Source organism: Chiloscyllium plagiosum, chromosome 23, assembly GCF_004010195.1.
Source record: "Chiloscyllium plagiosum isolate BGI_BamShark_2017 chromosome 23, ASM401019v2, whole genome shotgun sequence".
NCBI classification, from domain to species: Eukaryota; Metazoa; Chordata; class Chondrichthyes; order Orectolobiformes; family Hemiscylliidae; genus Chiloscyllium; species Chiloscyllium plagiosum.
The window spans coordinates 6,523,118-6,550,050 of record NC_057732.1 but is presented as its reverse complement, the minus strand read 5'-3'; the positions used below and the strand labels follow the sequence as shown (position 1 = coordinate 6,550,050).

The window sequence follows — 26,933 nt, the reverse complement described above, 5'->3', positions numbered from 1 at the left end:
CACTGGATAGCTGTTTCTGTATGACAGAGGTCTCCATTTGGCTGGGGAAGGTGAAAGTGTGGAAACTTGCATTACGTGCATTTTCTACTCCGTATTTTTATTGTGTTATTAACCCATCATAAAGAAGTAGCAATGCTCACTCTGAAGCAACTCACAACACAAACTGACAAGACTGCATGAGAACACAGTGTATGCGCATATGTCTGTGAGAGTTTATGCGTGTATGTCTGTGAGAGTTTGTGTGTGCATGTGTGTGTCTGTCTGTGTTACAGTGCGTGCCTGTGAGTGTGTGTTCATACATTTGTATGTTTCTGGTGCCTGTGTTGCAGGTCATGTATGAATGCATGTTAGATCAAAAACAGAAATTGCTGAAAAATCTCTTATGCAGTGTCACTGGACCCAAAACATTAACTCTGCTTTCTTCCCACAGATACTGCTGGACCCGCTGTATTACTCCAGCAATTACAGTTCTGCTGTCCAGCACCCACAATTTATTTTCAAGTGTTTTTGACATTTTGCATGTCAGTGCATATACTACACAATGTATGGATTGTGCATCAATGTGCATTATTGAGATGCATGTTTGTTGTGGATTTAAATGTCAGCATGTGTACATGCTCAGTGGCTGTTTTTGTGTATGAATACTGTGCCTGTTTACAGATGTGTGTTGGACATGTCTATGTGTGTCTGTATGCACAGAAAAGGTGTATAAATCTGTATCCATGTAGATCATAGAATCTATACAGTGTGGAAGCAGGCCATTCAGTCCATCGGGTCCACATCATCCCTCCAAAGAGCATCCCAACCAGATCCACCTATTACCCTATCTCTGAAATCCTGCAATTCCCATGGCTAACCTAGCCTGCACATCCCTGGACACTATGTGGGGAATTTAGCATAGACAATCCACCTAACCTTGGAGGTGGGGGGGGGGAAGAAGGAACAAGAGAAAATCCACGCTGACACAGTGAAAACATACAAGCTCCACACAGACAGTCGCCTGATGGTGGAATTGAACCTGAGTCCTGAGAGAGCAGTGCTAAACACTGAGCCACCACGCCTGACTTAGAGGAATGCTTAAATTGTGGGTTTGAATGTATTTATGCACATGAGGAATGAGGATTAAAAAGCACCAATTCCATGGAAGATCAGAGTTTACGCGAGTTAATGTGAAGGTCTACTCCAACTGATTAAGCACAAGTTGATAGTTTGTACAATATGATTGTATAAGGGCTGCTCATCGTACAAGGGTTGGATCTCTCAGCACATATGTAAGCTGAATGCTCTACAAAGATATTTTATCCAGTTGTCCTATCCTTCCCCCCTAACTGTTCCTTACTGTCATGGCCAACTTCCCAAATGCAGTGTTTGGTGGTAACATTCTAAAGCAGGAAGCACTCCATAGCCATTTCCCTAACTCTTAAAAATACTAGTTTGCTCATTATTTATAGAATGTATTCCATACCAAAGCAAAGAACCACAATTAAAAACATTATATTTCCTTGTTATTGTTAAAGCTGCTCTGAACCAAAGACACGTTCACTTGGCCTTGACTTTGATGGGTAAAGCTTTTTTCAGACAGTGGCATGGTTTCTGACAGTCAGGAATATGAAACAGATCTCGGGTAGTAGTGTGTGCTAACACACCACTCGCTCATTTTACATGAAGGTCTGTAAGCCTAACAGAGAAGGTATTCAATCAAAAAACGAGCGACCAAATAGAAGACACATATTTCACCATCTACTAAAGCTAACTTTCCATCTTCCTCCAACCACCCTCTTCCCCACCATCCCACAAGTCTCACCATCCTATACCCTCAACATCTATAGAGTACTTGCTCAGGAAGGCATCACATTCAGGCCAAATCCCACTTTCAGCTCAAGGTGTCCAGTCCAAACAGGGGTCAGTGAATCATGAAATTACAGGGCTGATAAACCAGGCTCAATTCTGATGGCCAACTGCCACTCTCACTTAGACTGGTTAGGTTAATACATTGTCCATTCAACTGTGTGTGCAGGCCTGTTCATTAAAACTTCAATGGGTAGTGACTACAGTTGTGCATAGTTCACATTGATTGCGAACAAACAGTCAACAGCAAGGGCATCAAACATGAAAGATTGGTTGATATATATCAACCAATCTACATTCAGATTCGCCTCCCCAAATGTGAATCATTAGATTTCTCATGAACAGCCTCACTCTATTCCAAGAACGTTAATTTCGCCATATCTCAGTTTCCAAAGGAGAGGCAGTGGGCATTATTAGACTCCCAGAAGGCCTTTGACAAGGTGCCACATAGGACACAGCTAAATAAGAGCCATTCGTGTTAGGGGCAAAGTTCTGGTATGGATACAAGATTGGTTGTCTGGAAGAAGGCAGAAGTCCTAGTTAAGGATTCCCTTCAGGCTGAGAGTAGAGGTGTACTGCTGGGGCTGTATCAGGTTAGACCACATTTGGAATGCTGGGAGTAGATATCTAAGAATGTGCTGGTGTTGGAGGTAGTCCAGAGGAGGGCTACGAGAGTGATCCCGAGTGAAGGGCTTGTCATATGAGGAGCGATTGAGAACTCTCACCCCGTACTCAATGGAGTTTATAAAGATGGGGGGAGGGGCTGTCTGAAACTTACAGAATACTGACAGGCCTGGATAGAGTGGTTGTGGAGAAGATGTTTCTACTAGTAGGATAGACCAGGACTCAAGAGTGCAGCCTCAGCATAAAAAGGACGACCCTTTAGAACTGAGATGAGGAGGAATTTCTTCAGCCAGAGGGGTGGCTCATCTGTGGAACTCATTGGTGCAGAGGGCTGTGGATGCCAAGCCATTGAGAGTACTTAAGACAGAGGTAAGGGGGTCAAGGATTAGGGGGAAGGGGCAGTAGAATGGGGTTGAGAAACAGGTCAGTCATGGTCAAATGGCAGGGGAAGACTTGATGGGCCAAATGGCCTAATTCTGCTCTTATGGTCTTATGTTGGTTACTGCCTGGGTCAAATGGCAAATTGTGGTCCAGTGGGAGGGGATGAAATTCATATTTCTTTCACCCATTTTCTCTGAACAGAAGACATTTCAATTCGCCGCCCCAATTCTTCCTCCCCTGTCACAGTATCAACCACAAAACCTGGCTTCCCATCCGAACAAGCACTGTGGAGATGGCAAAGGCTTTGGAGAGAGCTCGAAGAAGGCTTGCTAGAATGGTCACGTGAATGGTGTGTTTCAGCCAAGTAGAGGAGCTGGGATTATTCTCCCAAGAGCAAAGAGAGAGAGTTTAAAAAGAGACAGCCAAAATCATAAAGGGTTTTGAATGAGTCAATACGGAGAAACTGATTCCACTGGCAGAACTTATTTAAGACAAATGACAAAAGAGCCAAAGGTGAGTTGAGGAGAAATATTTTAAAAACACTGGGTTGTTATAATCTGGACCGCACTGCTTGAACGACTGGTGGAAGCAGAGTCAATGGTTACTTTTAATCTAGAATATTTGACAGGAGACAGTGAATGCCTAGTTTGCCAACAAGGCGTAACCTGAGAGGGAAGAGGAAATAGGAGCAGTGGAGTCACATACAAAGGAAGGAATGGAAAGGAAAATGTTTAGATTTATGCAGCGTATCAGGAGGGAGGCACAATAGCACCCCATGTCTCTCCATCTGGAAACTGTGAAAAATTCGTCCCCATTACTAGAGTATTGTCCTTGCTCGAGCTGGAATGATAAACAATGCTCCCGTGCCTTAACAATTGAAACAGCCGTTGTGAAGCACATTAAAGTCAAATTGAAAAAGGCAAAATGGATAGAAGGAAGAGATGAGGGAACAATGATTGACATCTACAGTGAATGCAAACCACAACTGCTCTAGTGTCACGGATGCACAGTACAAACAAGATCTGCATCTAGAGACAATAGCCAAGCAACCTGTGCTGCTTGCACCTTAGACAAATCAATAGCTTTGATACGTGGCTTATTAACAGGACCAGAACTAAGCAGAGATTTCACGGGGAACTGCGCCTTCAATTGCTTTCCATTTCCAACTGCCGCAGCAGTCAGTAATTACACTGTGTGATGCGTTTTACATTGACACCACATTAGTCTGTTGGGCTTTGAGCTGCCATACAAATTAACATGAGGCTAAACATTTCATCGAACCTTCCACAACACAGAAGAACGTCACAGACAATTTTCTCCCTCAAAGTTATGAAAATTGCGAAGTCTCCCAGATGGATGTTTACCAGACTGATTTCCAAACTTAGAAGTGGCCTGTGTTACTTTAACTAATTTCACATATGGGTAAAATACCATTATAGTATTATAACATCAGAGAAACTTAAAACAGAAGATTATTCTGCCCATCGTATCGGTGTTGGATCTTTGAAGCAAAATCCTCTAGTTATTCCCACTTCCCTGCTCTTTCCCCATTACCTTGAAGATGTTTTTTTTTGGGTACATCTCAGAGTTCCTTTCTGAAGTTAATATTGAATTCTGTTTCCAGTAGACCAGAACAACTTACAATGTGAAAAAAAACAAATTCTTCTCAATGCCCATCAGCTCTTCTGCCAATTTCTTTGAATCCATGTCCCCCAGTCAGTAGTCAGTGAACACAATTTCTCCCGACCTACTCTTTGAAACTACAGAACTTTGAACACTTCTGTTCATTCCTTCCTTTAATCATCCCTGCTCTAAGGAAAACAAACCCAGCTTCTCCAGTCTCTCCATAATACTGAAGTAACTGCCATGGCTTTGCTGTAGCTTTGGCAAGGCATTGAGCACAAAGGGAAATGCAAATTATAAAAAAAAATCCCTATCTGGCAACTCTGCAGAAGCGTCACTGTGTTACACTGGGCTTTTTGATGTATCAGCTCTGATAAGTTCAATGTTAATTCATCTGGATTTGGGTCCTCGAGCATCCAACAACAACTTGCATCTATGTGGTGCCTTTAGGATCATGAAACATTTCCAATGTGCTTCACAGGACAGTGACGAAAAGCTTTTGGCAACTGCAAAAGCAGCGATTCTTTGCGTTTGGGTCCAGAGTGCAATCATCCAGAAAAGTGTGTGACTCCCAGCCTGCTCCCATCCTCACTCTGTTTCTGACACAGGCACAAACAATGGCAGTCAAAAACGGTGGACTTTCACATTCCCTTGACTGAAGGAAAGAGGGTCAATTTCCTCTGGCAATAGTAGCAGAGATCAGCTCAGCCAGAAATCGTAGGCAAAGCCTGAATGCACTGTTTCTACACCCAGTAGAAAGTGCCTTTGTTCAGAGCGACTCATAGCAACATTGAGTATTTCCTTTCTCACCTTTTCCCTCCCCCTATTAAAAGCAGTCGACTCATGCCAAGGTATGGCTCCTTGATTTGCCCAAGAGCCATTCCTTCATGACTGGCATAATGAGATCAAGACAAACACACTGGCAGGGCAATGGGATAGGAAACTGTCATTATTGGCATATGGATAATGCACAACTGGGCAAGACACAGTAGTGCTGGGGGGGGGGGGGGTTGCGGGGGGGGGCTGTTGTGGGGTGGTCAGAACCTGACAAAGAGTCAACGGCTTCAGGAAAAGGTGGGTGGGAGAGGAGGTGGGGGCAGAGAAAAATCAGAGTCAACAAGAAACGTAAAGGCACACCGAGTTGGCTTTTTTTTCTACTGAACACTCCGCACAAGGCCACACCCAACAATTGCAGGGACAAGGTGGGGGGCCAAGTGACAAGAGGAGAGACCACTGGCCAAATTTACTTCTCCATATAGCAAACTCCAGATGTAGTGCTACTCCCATTCTTTGTGGTCAAGATCACAAATCAACAACTAAGTGAGGAACATATCTGGTTGATAGTACCAGCTGTGGGGTTTCCCCTGTGGCCTGTTATTACTCTCAGCCCTGAGTCAGAAGGTTGTGGGCTGAAGTCCAACTCCAGAGAATTAAGCATTAGATGCAGGCTGGTGTTCTAGTGTGGCACTGAAGAAGTGCCACACTGTCTGAAGTGCCACCTTTTTACTAGAATGTGACACCACTGACAGTTTGACCCTTGGGTGGGTGAGCGGGCAAAGTTATAGGAGGTTAAAGTTGGGAGAAAATGAAATTAAGGATATTGAGGTGTGAGCAACCTAGTTTAAGTTCTGCAAAATCTAAACGCGCATGCTCCCTTTTTTTTGTTTTTGTTAATTGTCAGACTTACATATGTTAGTGTTTAGTCCTTATTCTACTTGAAGTAAATTGCGGCCTGGAGCAGCTCAAACAACCATTGTAGCCATCAATAACTCCATTCACTGAGCCTCCTGATCCTTGCAGCATCAGGTAAAGGAAAATAAATTACAGAAGTCGGTTTGTATTCAGAAGCTCCAAGCTTGACCCAGCCACCACGCGCATACCAATCAGGCTGACCGCTCTAAACTGAGCTTGTTCCTCGGCAGACCACCTAGGTAAAGGGTCTTGTGGCAATGGAACAAGCTGTTGTGGGGAGGGGCTGGCTGGATAAGCTCAGGAAAGACACACTGCATTCTATAAACATGTGCGGTACAATATTTCACCTACTTGGAGTGTTTCTGCTGGGTACGTTTTACGTGAGAGCTCTGTACAAATGCACAGTTTCAATTGTAGTGGAGCCCTTTAAATTGACTGAGGTGTGCAGTCCAGGTTATTCTTTTATACACAATGAATACAGTCTTACCAATGATAAATCTAGGATAAGCCAAATGTCCTCAGCCTCCTTCCAACCTGACTTGTGTTATTCTTGTTTGTTAACTGTTGCTTTCAGGACCGGTATAATTTTGTGACCTGATAATTCTATTGAGAGGTTATACTGAAAGCAAGTTTCTGATGTCTCGGAAGTACTTGCTTAATTTTGACTAACTTTTTAATGGAAGTACAATTCAATTTTTGGTTTTTAAATTGGACATACGCTGCACACAGAACTTGATTTAGGTTAAATAAATTAACTTGCAACAGAAATATTTTTGCTTGATTCTATGATTACCAAAAGTTTTGCACTTGGGTAGGAATTCAGTGAGGAATGTGGCTTTCAATCTGGGTTTGAATTCATTTTATTGGGTTTTGAGTACTACCTCCAATGTAGGCAATTTATCCCTTGTCTTCTTGCCAGCTAGGTCAATATTTAAATCTTTTGCCATACGTGGCAAAATATGTGCAATAATTATATAAATGACTTACAGTTCTATTTACTCAGGTTAAACTGTCTTTGCAAATACTAAGTCAGTGCATCTGACTTTGTTTGGTGTTTAAGTCATTACAATGTATATTTGCACAGAGCCCCAACGTAAAATGTACCCAGCGACTTCACAGGAGCATTTCGTATTTTTAAGAAAAGCAAAAAGTCATATAAGGAAATGAGAGCAGATGATCAAAACTTGATCAAGGACATAGGCTTTAAGGAGTGTCTTAAAGGAGGAGAGGTACAGAGTTGGAGGGTATTATAAAGCCTATTCTGGAGCTTAGGACTGAAGCAGCTGAAATCAAGAAACCAGAATTTCAACAGGGCAGACAAGGTAATGCTGCTAGGGCAGGATTTTGACCCAATAACTGCGAAGGAACAGCAACATATTTCCAAGTCAGGATGGTGAGAGGCCTGGCCTAGAGGGGATATTGTAGCTGGTGGTACTCCCATTCATCTGCTGCCCTTATGCTTCTAGATGGAAGTAATTGTGGATTGGAAGGTGTTATATCAGGAGCTTTGGTGAATTTCTGCAGTGCATCTCTTGGATAGTACACACCTCCCCAACTGAGGTTCAGTGGTGGAGGGAGTAGATGCTTGTGAATGTTGTCCAAATCAGGTGGGCTGCTTTGTCCTGGATGGTAACCAGCATCTTGAGTGCTGTTGGACCTGCACCCATCCAGACAAGTGGGGAGTATTCCATCACACTCCTGACTTGTGCCTTGCAGACAGGCTGGGGAGTCAGGAGGTGAGTTACTAACCACAACCTCTGACTTGCTGTTGTAACCACTGTGTTTATGTGGCAAATCCAGTTGACTTTCTGGTCAATGGTAACCCTAAGGATATTGATAGAATGGGGTTCAATGATAGTTACACCATTGAATGTCAAGCGTGGTGGTTAGATTGTCTTTTATTGGAGATGGTCATTGCCTGGCATTTGTGTGGCATGAATGTTAGTTGCCACTTGTCAGTCCATGTTTGAATATTGTTCAGATCTCGTTGCATTTAAACATGGACTGCTTCAGTATCTGAGGAGTCACGAATGGTGCTGAACATTGGTGAATGTCACCGCTTCTGACCTTATGAAAGAGGGAATGTCATTGATGAAGCAACTGAAGATGTTTGGGCATAAGACACTCCCATGAGGAACTCCTGCAGAGATTTCCTGGAGTTGAAATGAATGTCTTCCAGCAACCATGACCCATCTTCTTATGAGTCAGGTTTGCCCCCCCCCCCCCCAATACAAACTGATTCCGGTTTTGCTCCGGCTCCTTGATGCCACACTCAGTTGAATGCAGCTTTGATGTCAAGGGCTGTCACTCTCACCCTCCCCTCTGGAATTCAGCTCTTTTGTCCATGTTTGAACCAAGGCTGTAATGAGGTCAGGAGCTGAGAGGCCCTGGCGGAACGCAAACTGAGCGTCGCTAAACAGGTGCTGCTTGATGATGACACCTTCCATCACTTTACTGATGGTCGAGAGTAGACCACAGGGGTGGGAATTGGCCAAGTTGGACTTGCTCTGCTTTTTGTGTACAGAATGAGTCTGGGCAAATGTCCACCTTGTTGGTTAGACGCCAGTGTTGCAAGCTCTTCCACTACAGCTCAATATGTCACAGAGGCACCAAGATTGTGAACAATGAAGCTCAGCCTCAGACAATTACTGGCAAGAGACATTCAGTCGTGGTGAGAAAACAGAGCATGTGGTGGACATTATTGGCACCCCTGAGGTGAAGAATTCAAGTCAGAATATTTCCAACCCAACCCCCCCTCAGGAAACAGTGCCCTGAATGGAGGCCTGGTGTAGGATGCCCTCTGTGTCCCAGGACGCAGATCAGAGGTCATCACTGTACCAAGGCCATTTGTTTAAAAGGCTCAACTTGGAATTCTGGCATGTTTTCCTGGTTGTTTTGATAAATGTTATGGCCTCTCGTCCTCAATCCTCACACATGCATCAGCCCTCACTCATTCTCCATGCTCCATCCATTCCACTCAGACCTTTCACAAGTCAGTTCATTCTCCTATGGCCTTTCATAGCCTCCAAATTAACTATTAAAACTCCAAATTAACTAATATACCAACCCATTCTCCACACACATGACTTATTGCCCCTCCACCATCCATACCAATTCACCACATATTTACCATAGGCAGACCAGGAGCCCTGGATAGATGAAATAAAATAGTGATCTAAATAGTTGACACAGTTTTCATAGAGACAGAGATATACAGCACAGAAACAAACCCTTCGGTCCAACTCATCCATGCCACCCAGATATCCTAAATTAATCTAGTCTCATTTGCCAGCATTTGGCCCATACCCTCTAAACCCTTTCTATTCATGTCCTCATCCAGATGGCTTTTAATCAGTGTAATTGCACTAGCCTGCATCACTTCCTCTGGCAGCTTATTTCATACACCCTCTGCATGAAAGAGTTACCCTTAGGTCCCTTTTAAATCTTCCCCCTCTCACCTTAAACCTATGTCCTCCAATTTTGGGCTCCCCTACCTTGGGAGAAAGATCTTGGCTAGTCAACTTATCCAAGCTCCTCATGATTTTATAAACCTCTATAAGGTCACCTATTAGCCTCTGATGCTCCAGGGAAAATAGCCCTAGCCTATTCAGCCTCTCCGTATAGTTCAAACCCTCCAACTCCAAAACATTCTTATAAATAATTTTAAAACTCCCATTCATGAAAACCAATTCCAAAAGTATCTCAAATATCTCAAATGCTTAATCTTAATGAAAATGGACATACTTATATTCACAGTTCGACATCAGAGGGAACTAATCCTTTAATAACCTCTTTGTGTTGTCAATCAAACTGAAAGCTTACAACAACATCCTAACTCCCCTACAGCTCCCTGATGATTGTAAGTTGTAGAAAGTAACCAACCATTATTACCAATATAACGATAGCTCGAGGGAATCGCCAACAATTAATAGTTTAGATTACCTACAGTATGTCAATAGGCCCTTCGGCCCAACGAGTCCACACGACCCTCCAAAGAGTAACACATTCAGACCCATTTCCCTCTGACTAATGCAACTCACATTATGGGCAATTTAGCACGGCCTATTCACCTAACCTGCACATCTTTGGATTGTGGGAGAAAACCCACACAGAACAGGGAGAATGTGCAAACTCCACACAGAGAGTTACCCAAGGTGGGAACCAAACCTTGGTCCCAGGTGCTGTGAGGCAGCAGTGCTAACCACTGAGCCACCATGCCACAATTAGTATAACAACAGAAACAGATTATTTTAGATTTTCACTGAGGACAGTGGACTGCTTCTTTTTTCAACTTGTTAAAGGACTTGGGATTTAAATAACTTGTAATTCTAACAATTCTACTGATTTTATCTGCCCTTTACACACATTTACATCTCTGCTATAAATTTGTAGTTTGGCGTGGAGTTCAAATGGAGTTGAGTTCAATTGAGTTTGGGATTCCTTCACATCTTGCTACTTTTAGTACATACGGGATCTGCCGAGAATCAGGATCGGAGTCCCAACTGCCATTTGGAAAAGTCTGCGGAAGCCGCGGAAACCTGGCCCGCTGGCTTTAGCTTTCCCAATATTTTGAAGGAAATTTCTGCTCGTCCAGAACAGCATGTTCAACAAACAAACAAACAGTCTGATGATTTAGAAAAGCATTTCTGATTTACAGCATTCACCGTTCTTTCAGTTTTTAGTCTGATGATTTAGATATAATAGAGAGAAAAAGTGTGTACCCCTTAATTAAAAAGTAATAAGTTGTTTTTTTATTTTTAATCTATTTTGTTGACATCTGGAAATTGTTTCTCTTAAAAGCTGTCAAGACTGGATATCAATTGAAAATTTCAGTAGTGCATATTGATATGATATTTGTTCGATAAAAATACGTAACATTACGTACCATGTCACAAAGGCGGCTTCCTGGAGTTGGGTACAGCTCAGCCATGATCTAATTGAATGGTGCAACAGACTGAGTCAAGATTAGAGGGGTGCTGGAAAAGCACAGCAGGTCAGGCAGCATCCAAGGAGCAGGAAAATCGACATTTCAGGCAAAAGCCCTGTTTCATTCCTGATGAAGGGCTCCTGCCCAAAACATCGATTCTCCTGTTTCTCGGATGTTGCCTAACCTGCTGTGCTTTTCCAGCACCCGTCTAATCTTGACTCTAATCTCCAGCATCTGCAGTACCCACTTCTGCTACTGGCTGAGTGCCTATTCCTGCTCCTAAGTTCCTAAAGGACTGATATAACCTTACCATAAGACCATAAGTGTTAATGGACCAGAACAAACTTCCTCAGAACATGTCAAGGAGATAGGCTAGACCTTTTCTTTTTCTTATTTTAAAAGCAAGTGCCAGGCATTGCATTCCAGATACAATTCAACTGATCAAACTACTAGCCTTGAAGCAAAACACTTTATTCATAGACTATGGTTAAAATACAGACAAAATAAATAGAATTGGCTGAACTGTAACTGTATTGAAATAGTTCAAATAATAAACTACTCATTACCTGTTTCAATATGCTAACATCCCATAAGCACACCCTTGGTAAATTCAATAAAATAGTCAGGATTTGGAGATGCCGGTGTTGGACTGGGGTGTACAAAGTTAAAAATCACACAACACCAGGTTATAGTCCAACAGGTTTAATTGGAAGCACACTAGCTTTCGGAGCGTCGCTCCTTCATCAGGTGATAGTCTGATAAGTGATTTTTAACTCAATAAAATAGATTGTCTCACATGCAATTCTAGCAGAGGAAGAGAATCCCAGCTTTTAGCTGTAACAGAGAGAGGAATAAGAGCTTCCACATCCAACTTCAAGACACCAGCAACCACTGAAACCTAAAACTAAAAATCCTGGTTCTGTGGGAGTTTGACCCCACTCATTCAGGCTGCTTCTATTGTTCCAGCATTTTTAAAAAACCCAAGGCCTCACAACCTTTTTATTGTCTTGGCGTTGAGCAGGATGCTCAACCTTTCTTCATGAAAACACTAGAACAAAGTACACCTCTTAAAGCTATAACATAAGCATGAGTAGGCCATTCAGTCAACTGAGCCTGTTATGCCTTCCAATGAGACCATGTCTGAAACTGAAAATCCTCAACTTTACTTTCCTGCCTTTTCCCCATTATCCTCAATTCTCTTACTGATTAAAATTTCTGTCTGTCTCAGCCTTGAATACATTTAGTGATATAGCCACGACAACTTTCTGCAATAAAGAATAGTTACTCCACTCTGGAAGAAAAAGTCTTTCATCTCGATTTTAAAGGATGACCATACCCATGATCAGTATCATCAATGTCTCTGGGCTCCCTCTAACACCTCTTTCCTTAGATATGGGACCCAAACCTGTGGTCTGACTAGTGCCTTGGTATAGTTTTAGCAAGACTTCTCTATTTTAGACTCCATTCCCTCTGAAGTAAAGCCCGACATTCCATTTGTAAATTTCTGTAATGAGGACACCCAAATCGCACTATGCTGTAGCCTTCTGTCGTCTTTCTTCATTTAAATAATATTAGCTTCTCTATTCTTCCAGTTAAAGTACAGAAACTCACATTTTTCCACAGTACATTCCATCTGCTAAGTTTTGCCCATTCATTTAACCTGTTGATATCCCTCTGTAGACTCTTGGTGTCATCCTCACCACTTGCCTTAGAATCATAGAATCCCTACAGTGTGGAAGCAGGCCCATCGAGTCCATACCAACCCTGCAAAGAACATCCCACCTAAATCCATCCACTACCTGCATTTCCCATGGTTAATCCAACTAGCCTGCACATGCCTGGACACTATGAGCAGTTTAGCATGGCCAATCCACCTAACCTGCACATCTTTGGACTGTGGGAGGAAACCCACACATACACGAACAGATGTGCACAGACAGTGGCCTGAGGCTGGAATGGAACCTGGGTCCCTGGTGCAGTGAGGCATCAGTGCTAACCACTGACCCACCATGCTTTGCACCCAGTTTTCTGTCATCTGCAAACTTGACTATAATACATTCACTTTCCCCATCCAAAACATGAATGTATGTTGTTTTCCGGACATCACAACAAGTTTTATAACCTATGTATCATCGTTGAAATCAAGTTCCTGTTGTACTGCCTGCCAATTCATGTGCTCAACATGGCCTTATGAACATTATGGAATATATGATGGCTAGTCTGTTGGTCCTGATTGCTACACATAGAAAATGAACGTTGGTCAAGACACTTGAGAGGTTAGTGTGCCTCTTCAAATCGTACTAGGGGATTGTCTACTGCCTTCCTGAGCAGAAAAGAGCGCCTTGATTTAGCACCTCAGCTGAGAAAGGTTAGCTCCAACAATGCAGCAGTCCACTGGCACTGCACTGAAGTTTTAGCCTGGATTACCAGTTCACATTCTGGAGTAACAAACTTTCAGTATTCAGAGGCAAGAATGCGACCAACTCAAGCCAAACTGACACCCAGTGCGAAATAGCAGAGGGAGGAAATGAAAGTATGACCTATTTGTTACTAATACTCCATAGTGTGGTTTCATATGAACACAGTCAGTATTAAGTCACATTCCAGTGGAAGCATGTTCATTTCAGAAATTCCCTTTACACTGCTAATATTCAATACAGAATTATATATAAGTTATCTTCTGTTGGAGAACAAAAAAAACTCGTGGAATGCACTTCAGGGCCAAAAGAAAAGAAGTCAAATTAGACAAATGTGATGCACTTAGTTAACAGAGATGAAGAGATGAATAGTCTGAGCAGGAATTCAGAAATGAAAGGGGAATGGAGCACAGTGTGAAGAGGGATGTGGCTTTCTATCACATCTCTTCTAAGTGCAATGCATTGTGCTGATCCAACGTCACACTATTGTTGTCAGGCAAACTATTTAAAAAAAGGCACACTGATGCGAAATGAAAGGGGAGTAAAATCAAGCAAGCATTTCCTTTGCCACCTTGAGCCCGTCTATTAATAAAGTGCCTCATGCATTTTCATGCCGCACGCCATTCAGTCTTGAGTAGGCCTTCATCGATAGGTTCGACTGGCTATCTTAATTAACACTCTCAGAGTGAGTCCACTCACTACCCATCACCACTGGAGACCTGCTCTCCTTAATAAACGCACAAGCCCTCCCTCGAGTACTCAAATAAAAGAGAGTTCGAACCAACAGCAGCAGATTTTGAGGTTCTGGTCCCTTGGCCTCAGGTGGTAAAGATGACTTTGAGTAAGCTCTCCAAAAAACATTCTGGTAGAAAGCGTGTCTCTTGTGCTTGTTCTCGTTATTAAAAATAGAAATGAATACACACTAGATCAACCCTCACCCCCTCCAAGGTCTCCTTAATTGTCATAAATTCTTGATGCAAAGCTCCACTGTAAGAGCATGGAGGAACCATATTATGGGATGGAGATATGGGTTTGTTTGATATGGATTAAATTAAATATGCACAGTCATAGCAAGCCTCTTGTTTATCAAGTTACTGAGTGTCAGATACCTGTTTTCACTGATAGACACTACATATTCAATTAATTTGGATGCATTGTGTGATCATTGATCAGATATACAGTGAATGGAGTCATTTCATAAACCATTAAAGACCCCAGATTCTACAGCCAATAGTAGTTTGGCTGAATAACATCTCCTCCCCTCTGTTCCACATAATCTCCCATGCAGCATGACACCAATAATGGTACCTTTAACATACCCCAAAGCTCTGGAAGCATGAGGAATATTAGAAACAAGGGTTAGCTGAATGGTACAATATAAATAATTCAGGTGCAACAATCTCTCCAGTTTCAATTAACAATCCAACTCCTCCTACAAAAAGACACAATAAAGGCAGAGTACATTGAACATAGAACGTTACAATGCGGTGCAGGCCCTTCGGCATCAATGTTGCGCTGACCTGTGAAATTAATCTGATGCCCATCTAACCTACACCGTTCCATTATTATCCATACATATATCCAATGCCCATTTAAATGCCCTTAATGCTGGCGACCCTACTACTGTTGCAGGCAGGCCATTCCACACCCCCACTACTCTGAGTGAAGAAACTACCCTTAATATCTGTCCGAAATTGATCACTCCTCAATTTAAAACTATGTCCCCTCGTGTTAGCCTTCACCATCTGAGGAAAAAAGGCTCTCACTGTCCACCCTATCTAACCCTCTGATTATCTTATACGTCTCGATTAAGTCACCTCACAATCTTCTTCTCTCCAATGAAAACAGCCTCAGTTCACTCAGCCTTTCCTCATAACACCTTCCTTCCATACCAGGCAACATCCTAGTAAGTCTCCTCAGAACCCCTTCCAAAGCTTCCACATCCTTCCTATAATCCAGTGACAAGAACTGTATGCAATACTCCAGGTGCAGCCTGACCAGCATCTTGTACAGCTGAAGCATGACCTCGAGTAATGCGACTCCTCAGCCACAATACTTTGTCTTGCCCAGCTGCACAACTAGGTTAAGATATCAAAGAATAAGTGTGATTAATAAATGAGACCTTCAAGACCAGGTCTGGTATTTGAGAATGTCACTGGACAATACTGATGGACCAAGATTTCATTCCGATACTGCCAAACAGATGGAGGTTTCAAATCTCGTTCTTGGAGTTAAATGAGAAAGGAGACAAATTCGAAATGTTTCACAGAACACAACCAATCCCAGCTCTATTTATATCAAAATTACAATGGCTTCCGGTTTTACCCACCTCATTGTATAGTCCTACAGCATGGAGACAGGTCCTTTGACCCAAATTGGTCCATGCCGATCCCTTATCTGTAGTCCTCTTTACAAAGTCAAAAATGCAAGACATTATATAAACATATGGCCTTGAATACATAAAGGAATGCAGCTCCCAACAACCCTCTGAGATCCCTGCATTCCACCAATCCTCTTCTCCTGTTGTGCTCTGACATCTGAAAAAGGGAGGACTTGAAGCATGGAATTATGGGAATAGAAAGAGGCCATTTAATCCCTCAAACTTGTTCTACCATTCAACTAGGCCATAGGTCATCCATACTTCAACTCAATTTAATCACCTTTGAATTTTGACACTCAATCGGGGGTGGGAGCGGAAGCAGGTAGGACCCATTGGGGACTGTGAAGATTTCATGACTCCTTTCCTTGGGCGGCCAATGGCTGATCTGACTAGATTCTTTAACAGCTTTGCTAAAACAGGTCTCTGATCGACCTTCCAACATCACTAACATCGTCCCCAACATCCACACTAATTAAGTGCATGCCTCTTTGAAAATCCCAAAGAGTTACAGACTCACTCCCTAACCCTGACTCCTGTTCCCGGTTCCTGTGAGGAAATTCCATTATTGATCTATGTTCCTTAATCTGCCGAACTAACCAATTCTATCGATCTCAATCTTGAAATTGTCCTTGCAGCATCTACAGCCTTTTTCTGGGGGAGTGGGGACTGGAAGGAGAGAGTTTCTGATCTCTACTACACCATTGTGTAAAAAAAAAACAAATCTTCCCAATTTGTGTCCTCGAAAACATGGCTCTAGGTTGAAGATTAACCTGCCTTTGCTTCTCAAATCCCTTTTATAATTTTAAATTGAATATGCTTCAAACTCTACTCAAGGCTGCGCAAGCAGTGTGCAATCTCTACTTAAAGAAAGGAATGGTCCACTAACTGCAGAAAAATCTTTGGGATTTTTCAGAGGTCAACTAGATGCCATGAAGGAAGAGGTAATGCATTATAAAAATGAACAATGATTAAGTGGCACACTTCCCGCCCAGTGTTCCCTGTATGTTTCTGGTGTTAATCATTCTCAACATAGTGGGTCTGACAAGACAAAATCCAACACTTTGTAGCTTGTTTAAGAGTACCTGCATATATCCCTACTACCCGCTTTCTGTAAAATATTCAAAGCAGAATTGCTTAGAAAGGTCCAGTGGTGGTGTGACTTTAGTATTTGACTCTACCCTGGTTGCAAGAATCTTGGCAAATTTAGTTAAATAAAAGTTTACAGGGAGTGAATGGTTTAAGAGTTTTCTCGGCTGTGTTTTTTTAAATATATGTTCCTGTTTTCTGTAAACAGAAAATTCTATGGCCATTAAAAGTAAAGAGCAAATAAAAAGAAGCATGCTTTGGCAATTATGGGTGTGTCACACCTGTAGATGTTACGAACACTCACTTCATTGATTATTTTCACGTTTCAATCAATCAATCTAATTCACTCATATCCTAATTAATAAGAGTCAGAGTCATACAGCATGGAAACCCTTCTGTCCAACCAGTCCATTCCGATCATGTTCCCAAACTAAACTGGTCCCACCTGCCTGTACTTGGCCCATATCCCTCCAAACCTTTCCTATTCATGTACTTATCCAAATGTCTTTTAAACATTGTAACTGTACCCACATCCACCACTTCCTCTGACAGTTCATTCCAGACATGAACGACTCTGTAAAAACGTTGCCCCTCATGTCCTTTTTAAATCTTTCTCCTCTCACCCTAAAACTTTGTTCCCTAGTCTTAAACTCCCGCATCCTAGGGAAAAGACCCTTATCAATCACCTTCTCTGTGCCCCTCGTGATTTTATAAACTCAATAAGTTCACCCCCCAGCCTCCACGCTCCAGTGAAAAACGTCTGTCTTTCCAGTCTGTTTTTATATCTCAAACCCTTCATTCCTGGCACCATCTTGGTAAATCTTTTCTGAACTCTCCCCAGTTTAACAATATCCTTCCTATAACAGGGTGATCAGAACTGCACACAGTACTCCAGAAGAGGCCCTTACAACACCAACATGACGTCCCAGCTCCTATAGTCAAAGATCTCAGCAATGAAGGCAAGCATGCTAAATGCCTTCTTAACCACCTTGTCTACCTGTGATCCAAATTTCAAAGAATTATGTACCTGAATTCCTCAGTCTCTCTGTTCTACAACACTACCCAGAGCACTACGATTAATTGTGTAAGTCCTGTCCTTATTTGTTTTACCAAAATGCAGTACCTGATATTTATCCAAATTAAACTCTGTCTGCCACTCTTCATCCTATTGACCCAGGTGATCAAGATCTCTTTGTCTTCTTAGACAATCTTCTCCACTGTTCACTTTACCACCCAGTTTGGTGTCATCTGCAAACTTACTGACCATGCCTCCTATATTTCATCCAAATCATTTACATAAAATGACAAGGAAAAGTGGACCCAGTACCAATCGCTGTGGAATGTCACTGGTCGCAAGCCTTCAGTCTGAAAAGCAACCCTCACCACCACCCTCGGAATGAACAGGACTGGCAGTGAACCAGGAGAGTAACAAACGCCAACCAATGGAAAATACGTTTAGCATGCAAAACTCTCCGCAAACTAACAGGGTGCACAACACCCATGGGTGCCTGGCCACCAGCTTGCTGCTTTGACTCACGGCCTGTGCATTAGCTTTCAACCTATTAATTCTTCCTGAAACGCAAATGAAGGAAAAGAGCCAAAATGTACCACTTCAGTGTGATTTAACTATGCCTTAATTAAATTTTCATCACAACCTGCCATTCGATTTAATGGCCTTTGAAGAAACAAAAGAACAATGACTGTAGGGATAAAGGATTTTCTGCTATATACATCAGTGTAAGCTTTGCTCGCGCTCACTTGAGAAGCTTGCTGTCTTTTGTTTGTACATTTAACAACAAAGATAATGTGCAGATTCTATCCTTTTCTAATGTATAACTGCAGCCTTCACTAATGCAGCCTCAAGAGCATGCTTGCTCCGCACTACAGACGCAATATCATTCAGCGTTTGCATGTTCTTCTCAATGTGGAGTGACACGCTGAAAACATTAACAGTTATTTGTGTAATCATTTGTGGCAAACTCGCACAAAACACAAATACACTGTGAAGGGCATTTAACAATCAATTCACTGAGGGGTGAGAGAGAAACAAAAAAAAGAGCAGAATAAAATCTCCAACACTGTAATAACACAACAGAATGTGTAACAAATATGCAAAAATACAAGGCCTGAAAACCATGAGATACAAAGGAATGAAGCAGTGATTTTATCAGTATTATGAGGTGGTAATTTTACCACAGAGCTGCTCAACCCATTAGTGAGATTAGGACCAACTGCCTAGCTCAAAGCTGCTGAAAATATAAACGACGTATACCAGGGCTCTTTTGAAACACCACACATCCTTTTCACACATTCCAGACGGACCTATGCTATCATTGCAGGCTGCTGCTTTTGAACGGAATTTCACCGATGCTCCATTTAATTTGCTCTCCCCCCTAGACCCTCAACTCTTGCACTTCCTCAATCCTGCTCTCTTTGTGTAACCTGCTTGTCTTCTGATATCCAGGTCCTGAGCACTGAAATTCCCTTCCAAAAGTTCATCTTCCTCCCTATCCCCCCTACGTTCCCACGAGCCTTAAAACCTGCCTCTATGACTGAGGTTTTGGTCACTTGCCCTGATGCGTCTTATCATTTGTTCGATCGGTTTTGTTTCAAATCTTGATTCTGCTCCTTGAAGTGTTGAAGGTATCACTTAAATGAGAACTTTTAGCATTTTTCTTAACCTCAGGATTGTCACAGAAGCGCTCTATCTTCTATTTGCTCATGGGATGTGGCCATTACGGGCTGAGCCTCAACTTACTGGCCTGACCCAGTTACCCAAATAAGTTGCTTGCTAAACCGTTTGAGAAGGCTGCTAAGAACTAACCACATTGCTGGAGTTACGTGTAGGCCAGACCAGGTAAGAACTCCCTTTGTGAAAGGCCACTGGTGAACTAATGGGATTTTCACAAAAATAGTCATCACCATTAGACGAACTTTCAATTGCAGTTTTTGTTAAAATTGAATTCAAAAAGATTTGAACCCACATCTCATTAACCTGGGGTTCTGGATTACTTGTCTAATGACAATACCTCACCGTTAGTTGATGCAATATTTTTTTGAAGTGTATTCACTGTTGTAATATCACAAAGCTCATTGACCAAAAAACAGTTTTAAATATTCTTCCTTCCTCCCTTGAAGGCTCAGTTTGAGAAGGGACAGCAACTCATCAAGGCTTTTCCTAACTCATAACCTCTACCACCCAAGGGGACAAAGGGTTGCAGATACATGGGAATACCATCGCATCTAAGTTCCATCCATGCCATTCGCCATGCTGACTTGGAAACATATCGCTGTTCCTGCAAATCTTGATTCTCTCTCCCTAACCCATTATGGGCATAGCCACATCCCATAGACTGCAACGACTCGAGAAGACAGCTCACCGCCACCTTCTCAAGGGTAACTAGGGATGGACAATAACCGTTAGCCCAGTCAACAATGCTCACATCCCATTGGGAAATAGAACAAAAATAGCTGATCTCATCTGGGATACTACAGTTGGCCTCAGTACTCCTGGACCTGGAAAGTGGTAACGTCATCCCAAACGTTCCATGGTTGAGGAATATCAGTGAAGAAGGAAATGTTTTCTTCAGAGCAGGGAGGTTTAAGAGAAAGGTGAGTGAAAGATTTTCAAACATATGAGGAACTTTGAAATAGTAAAGACGGTGAAACTTTTTCCAGTGGCTGGAGGGTCCAGTAACCAGAGACGACAGACTTAATAGTCAACATGAAGGAATATCTTTTCACAACCCAGAATGTACTGACTGAAAGGAAATTCAGTAGTAACTTCCAAAAGTTAATGGGATAAGCATTAAAGAGGTAAAACAAAAAGTTGAGGTTTTTAGGCCATGAGCCAGGGAGTGGTATTAAATAGAAAGCTCTCTCTCAAAGCCATGACAAACACAGACACAGTGGCCTTAGAAATCTCATTTCAGCTGTATTTTTTTCTATGGCTCTTGGAAGCAAGATATGAATTTGCCCAAATTGAATGACCAGGGTTTGATAGTGGTACGTGGACCTTGTCAAACCGGGCCAAGTTTCATCAATATACATGAATCATGAGCTTGGGAATGAGATCAGTAGTCAGGGAGCTGATTCCAGTGAAAGATTCCTCGTCAGTCCTTTTAAAATGGTAGGCACAGTACAGTATTTAAATAATCCTAAAGATGCGGCACGGTGGCTCAGTGGAGGCACTGCTGCCTCACAGGACCAGGGACCCGGGTTTGATTCCCGTCTCAGGCGACTGTCTGTGTGGAGTTTGAACATTCTCCCTGTGTCTGCATGTGTTTCCTCTGGGTGATCTGGTTTCCTCCCACAATCCAAAAAATGTGCAGGTCGGGTGATATGGCCAAGCTAAATTGCCCAGTCAGGAGTAAATATATGGTTGGGGAATGGGTCCAGGTGGGTTACTTTTCGAAAGGTCGGTGTGGACTTGTTGGGCCGAAGGGCCTGTGTCCATACTGTATCGAATCTAATCTAATCAGATGTCGCACTTGCTGCCATTGGTTTGGTAGCTTCTGAAAAGAATGCAAAAGCTCATTTTGCAATAACTGAAAAATCACTTGCTTCACTCCAAAGAAAGAATTTGGACTGACTGAATACAACCTCAGGTGACCATTGATAGGAGCTGGTCGAAGGTAGGTTTTACTCTACACTGATACTGTTTCCATGTTCATTCTTAGAAAGCTAGCATGGGTATAATGAACTGAATAGCCTCATTTTTGAAACTTTCTAAACAACCAGTTTAGGGATATTACTGCACACCTCTAAACCAGGTAAGGCTTGAAACCCAGCCCATCTAACCCAGAGTTAGAGACACTACCATTGCATCACGTGAGCTCTAATGAGCTCCTTCAATGCTGTAAAAATTCTATGATCCTATTGGTTCCGATGAGGTGGGATTTCACTCCATCTTATCCATTTCCTGCTGGATAGGTCAGGTTGGAATGAGTCACTACAGTAATAAAAAATACTAAGTCGGTGCTGACACCATTAATTCTCTCAATCGTTCATTTGTGGCAATAATTTGCATTCATTGTCCAGTCTCCATCAGTACACACACAGCAATAAAGATGCTAATCCAATCACCCAGTCTGCCAAAGCCAAACCATACAACTTCCAACTTCTTCGACCTCTGCCACAAGCTTCACGTACAATCACTGATACCCAAGCCATCAATCTCCCACTTCAGGAGCCAAGAGAAGATAATTTTGCACTTCTTGCATACATCTGCGCATTAACATCTGCATTCAAAGTATCATCTCGCAATCGGCATTGAATTCCACTCCGGCTTTATCTGTTCTGTAGAGTTCATTTGAACAATGTTAGAGTACAAATTCAACACAAATTTCACAAAAGGTGATTCCAACTGTTTCCGAATCACCTTTGAGCAAGACACTTCACAGACACTGGTTGCCAAAGCCAACGTTTAGCTATGGCACCTGCTGTTGCATTACGACCTTTCAAATTAATTGACAACAGCACAGTGTCACACATTTATATGTTTCCCCCCATCCACCAAAGGCACCCTCCATCCACCACCTCGGAAACAAAACATCTCTTCCTTTTGGGCTTACCCTCGGGTTCGCTCTTGATGAGCTCCTCCATTTTCTTCTGCTTCAGTGTGTCCACTACGTCCGCCAGGCTGCCTTTGCGTCTCTCTGGGGTGCCCAGCGCTGTGCCAGACCCTGACTCACTGCTCTGCCGAGCCCCTTCTTCAGTCTTCAGAGGTGAGGTAGATGAGTTGTGTGTAGAGAATAGCGAGGCTGCTTTATTGCCGTCGTGATCCTGGCCAAAATATCAGGGGGAGAAAACAGAAATATCAGCATTATTTTAGGAAAGCGTGTCCAAGTCACTCGATAAGTTGCCACAGCCAGGCTTCATTTCCCTGCACTTAATTATAAAAACAGCATGGATATTTAGAGATAGAGCCACTAATCTGCCTTTGTTAATCATTGCTAATCCGTACCTAATCTAATGTCATTATCATTTCTTTGTCATTAAAAGTCAAATCACTCTGTTGGCTGGTCAATGCCCAGCAAGCAATGTTGAGAGAAATAAGTTATTCTGTGATTCGCAGCAAATTAAAGTCTAGGTTCTCCATTTTGTTGGAGGGATGCAGCTCCAACAACAATGCAGAAGCACAACGGTGTCCAGAATAAAACAGTTGCCTTGTTCAATGACCAACCCATCATCACCTTTAAACACATCCGCTCCCTCCAACCTCAGTGTATCGCAGCAGTGAAGTGTGCCATTGCCAACACTCACTGCAGCAAACTGTCTTTGGCATCCCAAACTCATGAGCTACACCACCAAGAGGGGCAAGAGGAGACTATACACTGGGTTACCATCATCCCCAAATCACACAGCATCCCAACCTGGATACACAACACTGTTAATTCATTGTCACCTGGTCAAAATCTTACAACTCCAATGCTGGTTTGGCAGGTCCACATCTCAAGAATTCATTAATTGATAATGTAAATGTTGCAGCATTAAGAGAGTTATGAATATCACCTGCTGCACGAGCTGTCTTGAATATTTCTTAACATATAAACAGGAATAATACAGACAAGTTGCCATGCAAGATTTTCAGCCCATTGCGTTGATCAGTCCAGAAGACTAGGGTAGAAGTCAGTGGAGGCTGAAGGTATTGGCTGAACAATCCACAGTTGCCAGTGCTCAGTCCACCCTGGATGACCAGTGTGGCACAAAGGGAAAGGGGGGAGTGAGCCCACTGCTCCATCAAAAGAGGGAAAACAAAAACAGCCTTGTGGCCCCTTTAAAGTGAAGAATCATTCCAATTCTGAAGCCCGCTATAAATTATAAAAGGGAATATTTGTGCAGCATTAATGTTTTATAGCCTATCCAATAAAAAAAAGGCAATTCTTCGCAAATCCTCAGAAACACAAAGAAAAAAAAGCGTAACTATCAAAACACATTATTTTTAATAGCCTACATAATAAAGCTGTTCCATTTAGTAATTAGGTGCCAAAAAGTGACTTGGAGGCTAAAGGGGGATTAGGCCCTTTACTAATTTCATATTATGGCTATAAATGTGAATTGCCTTATTCCAGGCCTTTCAAGAATAACTTATTTGTCTGCATTTCTTTATAATTATACTAAATTTCCTATTCTGTTCCTATTTCTTCTGCATTCCAATTAATTTCCACTTACTCTGCCCTGAATAGCCTCCTGCAACTACTCTAATGCAACAGACATCCCTGAATATATTTGCTTTTATCTTTTTGTGTTTAATGTATGAGTTTAATATGTAATGGAAATTGTTGCTCCTTTCTCCTGTACTCCATTTGTATGAAAGGAAGAATATGTATAGATCCAACCAGACTTTTTTTTTAAGGCTCTTGTTAGACATTTGAAGCTGATAACCTCCAAATCCAACAAAGTGCTTTTTGTTGTTGTTGTTTTTGAAGGTGAAAAAGGGGGGTTGTAAAATTTTCCCTGTCAGCGATGGTCAGCAATGCTCATTGCATTGAATGGAACGGCAGGTTAAACTCTTCAGCTCACAGCGAGCAGCCTGATCAGGTAGTTATAATGAAGATGAGAGAGGCTGCTGTTCATATAGCTGGTGGCGTTCAATGTTAATTTAATTAATGAAGAAAAGATCTGTAAGTAGTGTCAAATTGTTAAAATGATGGGCCTAATTTTCAGAAGTGCTTCGAGAAAAATGTCTCTCAGCAAACATGTCTCCTGGTTTCAATGGGAATCGTGCCTAGAAAGGACGCAAGCCTACAATTTGATGCCTTCTGCTGCCAAAGATGCAGCAGATAGAGGTTGGGGGGGAGCAAGAGATAGGAAAGCTGGCAAGCAATTTGAGAAATACCAATGAGATGGTCCCAAAGCCAAGTGTTAAAACAGGGTGGCCGTCCGGCTCATAGGTGTGTCCATCACAGGGAGGAGAGGTGGCCCTGCAGAAAGTCAAAGTTTTCATGTGGCGCTCACGTTTGAACCACTTTAAAGATAAAACAAAGAACTGGGGATGCTAAAGAAAACAGAAAGTGCCGGTGAAAAGCGGCAGGTCTGACAACGTCTGTGCAGAGAAAGCAGAGCTTCAAGTCCGATTCCGAAGAGGTGTCATCCTGGACTTGGGACGTTAAGTCTTGTTTCTCTCCACAGATGCAGCCAGACCTTCCGGGTTTCTCTAGCAATTTCCACTTTTTGAGACATTCCCTTCCTTCTCCCCCACCCTTTGCAGACAAGTGACAGCAAGGTTCAAGGCAAAACCTTCACCTCAGAAGTTCCTTATGAGATGAACCTCTCTTTTTCAACATTGTCGTTGCCTTCTAAATGCTCTACATAGGTCAAAGCTGGATAAGGTTTAAACTTTATTCCTTAGGGAGGTGTCTGCTTCATCTCAACCTTATGACAGCTCCAGAACAATAAACCTAATGCAAAACTGGATTTGCCAAACCCTGCATTTGGTGCAGACTTAACTCTGATCCAGAATCCGACTTCAATGCCAACAGCCAATGCCAAAACCAGCTCCCAACTGCTTCCCTCCCAACCTTCTTCCTTACAAACAATACAAAAATAAGGAGCCCTTATCTAGTGGGAACGAGTACCAATCCCACAACGGTGACCCAAGTTCAGGAGACAAAGGATGAGCAGATACTGACTGAAGTAGGAGGGGGGGAAAAAAAAGAGAAACAAGTGGTAGGCCCCAAGCCTACAGAAACTCGAACAATGAATGGCACAAGCAAGGTCAGCAATTCTTACATCCCAAACCGCAAACTCTAAATAGCTAGACATATTGTAATGCAGGTAAAACAACTGAAATAAAGAGAACATCTTGAGGCTAATTCGTAAAACAAGGAATGTGCTTCTAACTGACAAGGAGCAACAGTTCAAAAACTGGGTCTTACGCAGTCCGCAGGATTTGACAAACAAGTACATGCCACATCTCAGGCCATCATGGAGAACAATATTAAATTCACAATCCCTACAGCATGGAAGCAGGCCATTCAGCCCATCGAGTCCACAGCAACACTCCCAAGAGCATTCCACCCAGACACACCCCCTACCCTATACCTGTAACCCTGCAGTTCCCACGACTAATCCACCTACTCTGCACATCTCTGGACACTATGAGCAGTTTTGCTTGGCCAATCCCCCTAAGCTGCACAAGTTTGGATTGTGGGAGGAAACCCACACAGACACGGGGAGAATATGCAAACTCCACACAAACACAGTCACCTGGAGGGTATAAATAACTCCAGGTCCCTGACGCTGTGAGGCAGCAGTGCTAACCACAGAACCACCATGACCCCACAACCCACCCCCCCAACCCAAGTTATCAAGCATAGGTTTATATTTTCCAACTGAACTCACTGAGCCAACAATAGGTTTGCTCAAAACTAAAAAAACTTACTTCAGAATCCCTGCACTCTACAAGTTTTGAAGACTGCAAATCAGCACCTACTTATTTCATAGAAAATGCTTGCTTCGCTTTCAGAATTCCTCACAAGAAGCCATTCTATTTGGCGACCAGCTCATTTAATATTCCACATTTGTACTGAAACGTTTATCTGGCCTTTCACCTCTTTTACTTGGACAGCATAGGAATTGTAGAGTTGGTGTTATTTAATTTTATGCTTCAAACAACCATTACACACAGAAGAGGAACAAGCCTGTAGGTCCGACAAGTCTGTGCCCTCATTTCACCCCTGTAAGAGAGTCCGCCCCATTCTCCACATCGAAACCTTTTTGCTATAACTTTCTATGCCTTCCTCCCTCATGTACTTAGCTGGCTTCCATTACTTTTCACAGCCTTGTAATAATGAGCTCCAACTTCTCACCACTCTGACCAGAAAGATATTTCTCCTGAATCCCCTGTCAGGTGGTTCTCTTTAATACAGCCCCCCTTTGCTTCGGGAAATATGCACCAATGAAACCAAAAACTATGTGAGGAGGCTCAATTCTTAATTTCCTATTACCTGCT

At 42.5% G+C, this 26,933-nt stretch overlaps 1 protein-coding gene across 6 annotated transcripts in view; it reads right to left on the bottom strand.

Annotated features, from left to right (window-relative positions):
- Positions 1-26,933, bottom strand: part of sox5 (SRY-box transcription factor 5) — a 384,221-nt gene that overhangs the window by 236,800 nt on the left and 120,488 nt on the right. For all 6 annotated transcript variants that reach the window (XM_043713394.1, XM_043713395.1, XM_043713397.1 and 3 more), the window contains one exon: positions 22,552-22,762. In XM_043713394.1, coding sequence (XP_043569329.1) covers positions 22,552-22,762 — 211 coding nt within the window. The remainder of the gene's footprint in view (positions 1-22,551; positions 22,763-26,933) is intronic.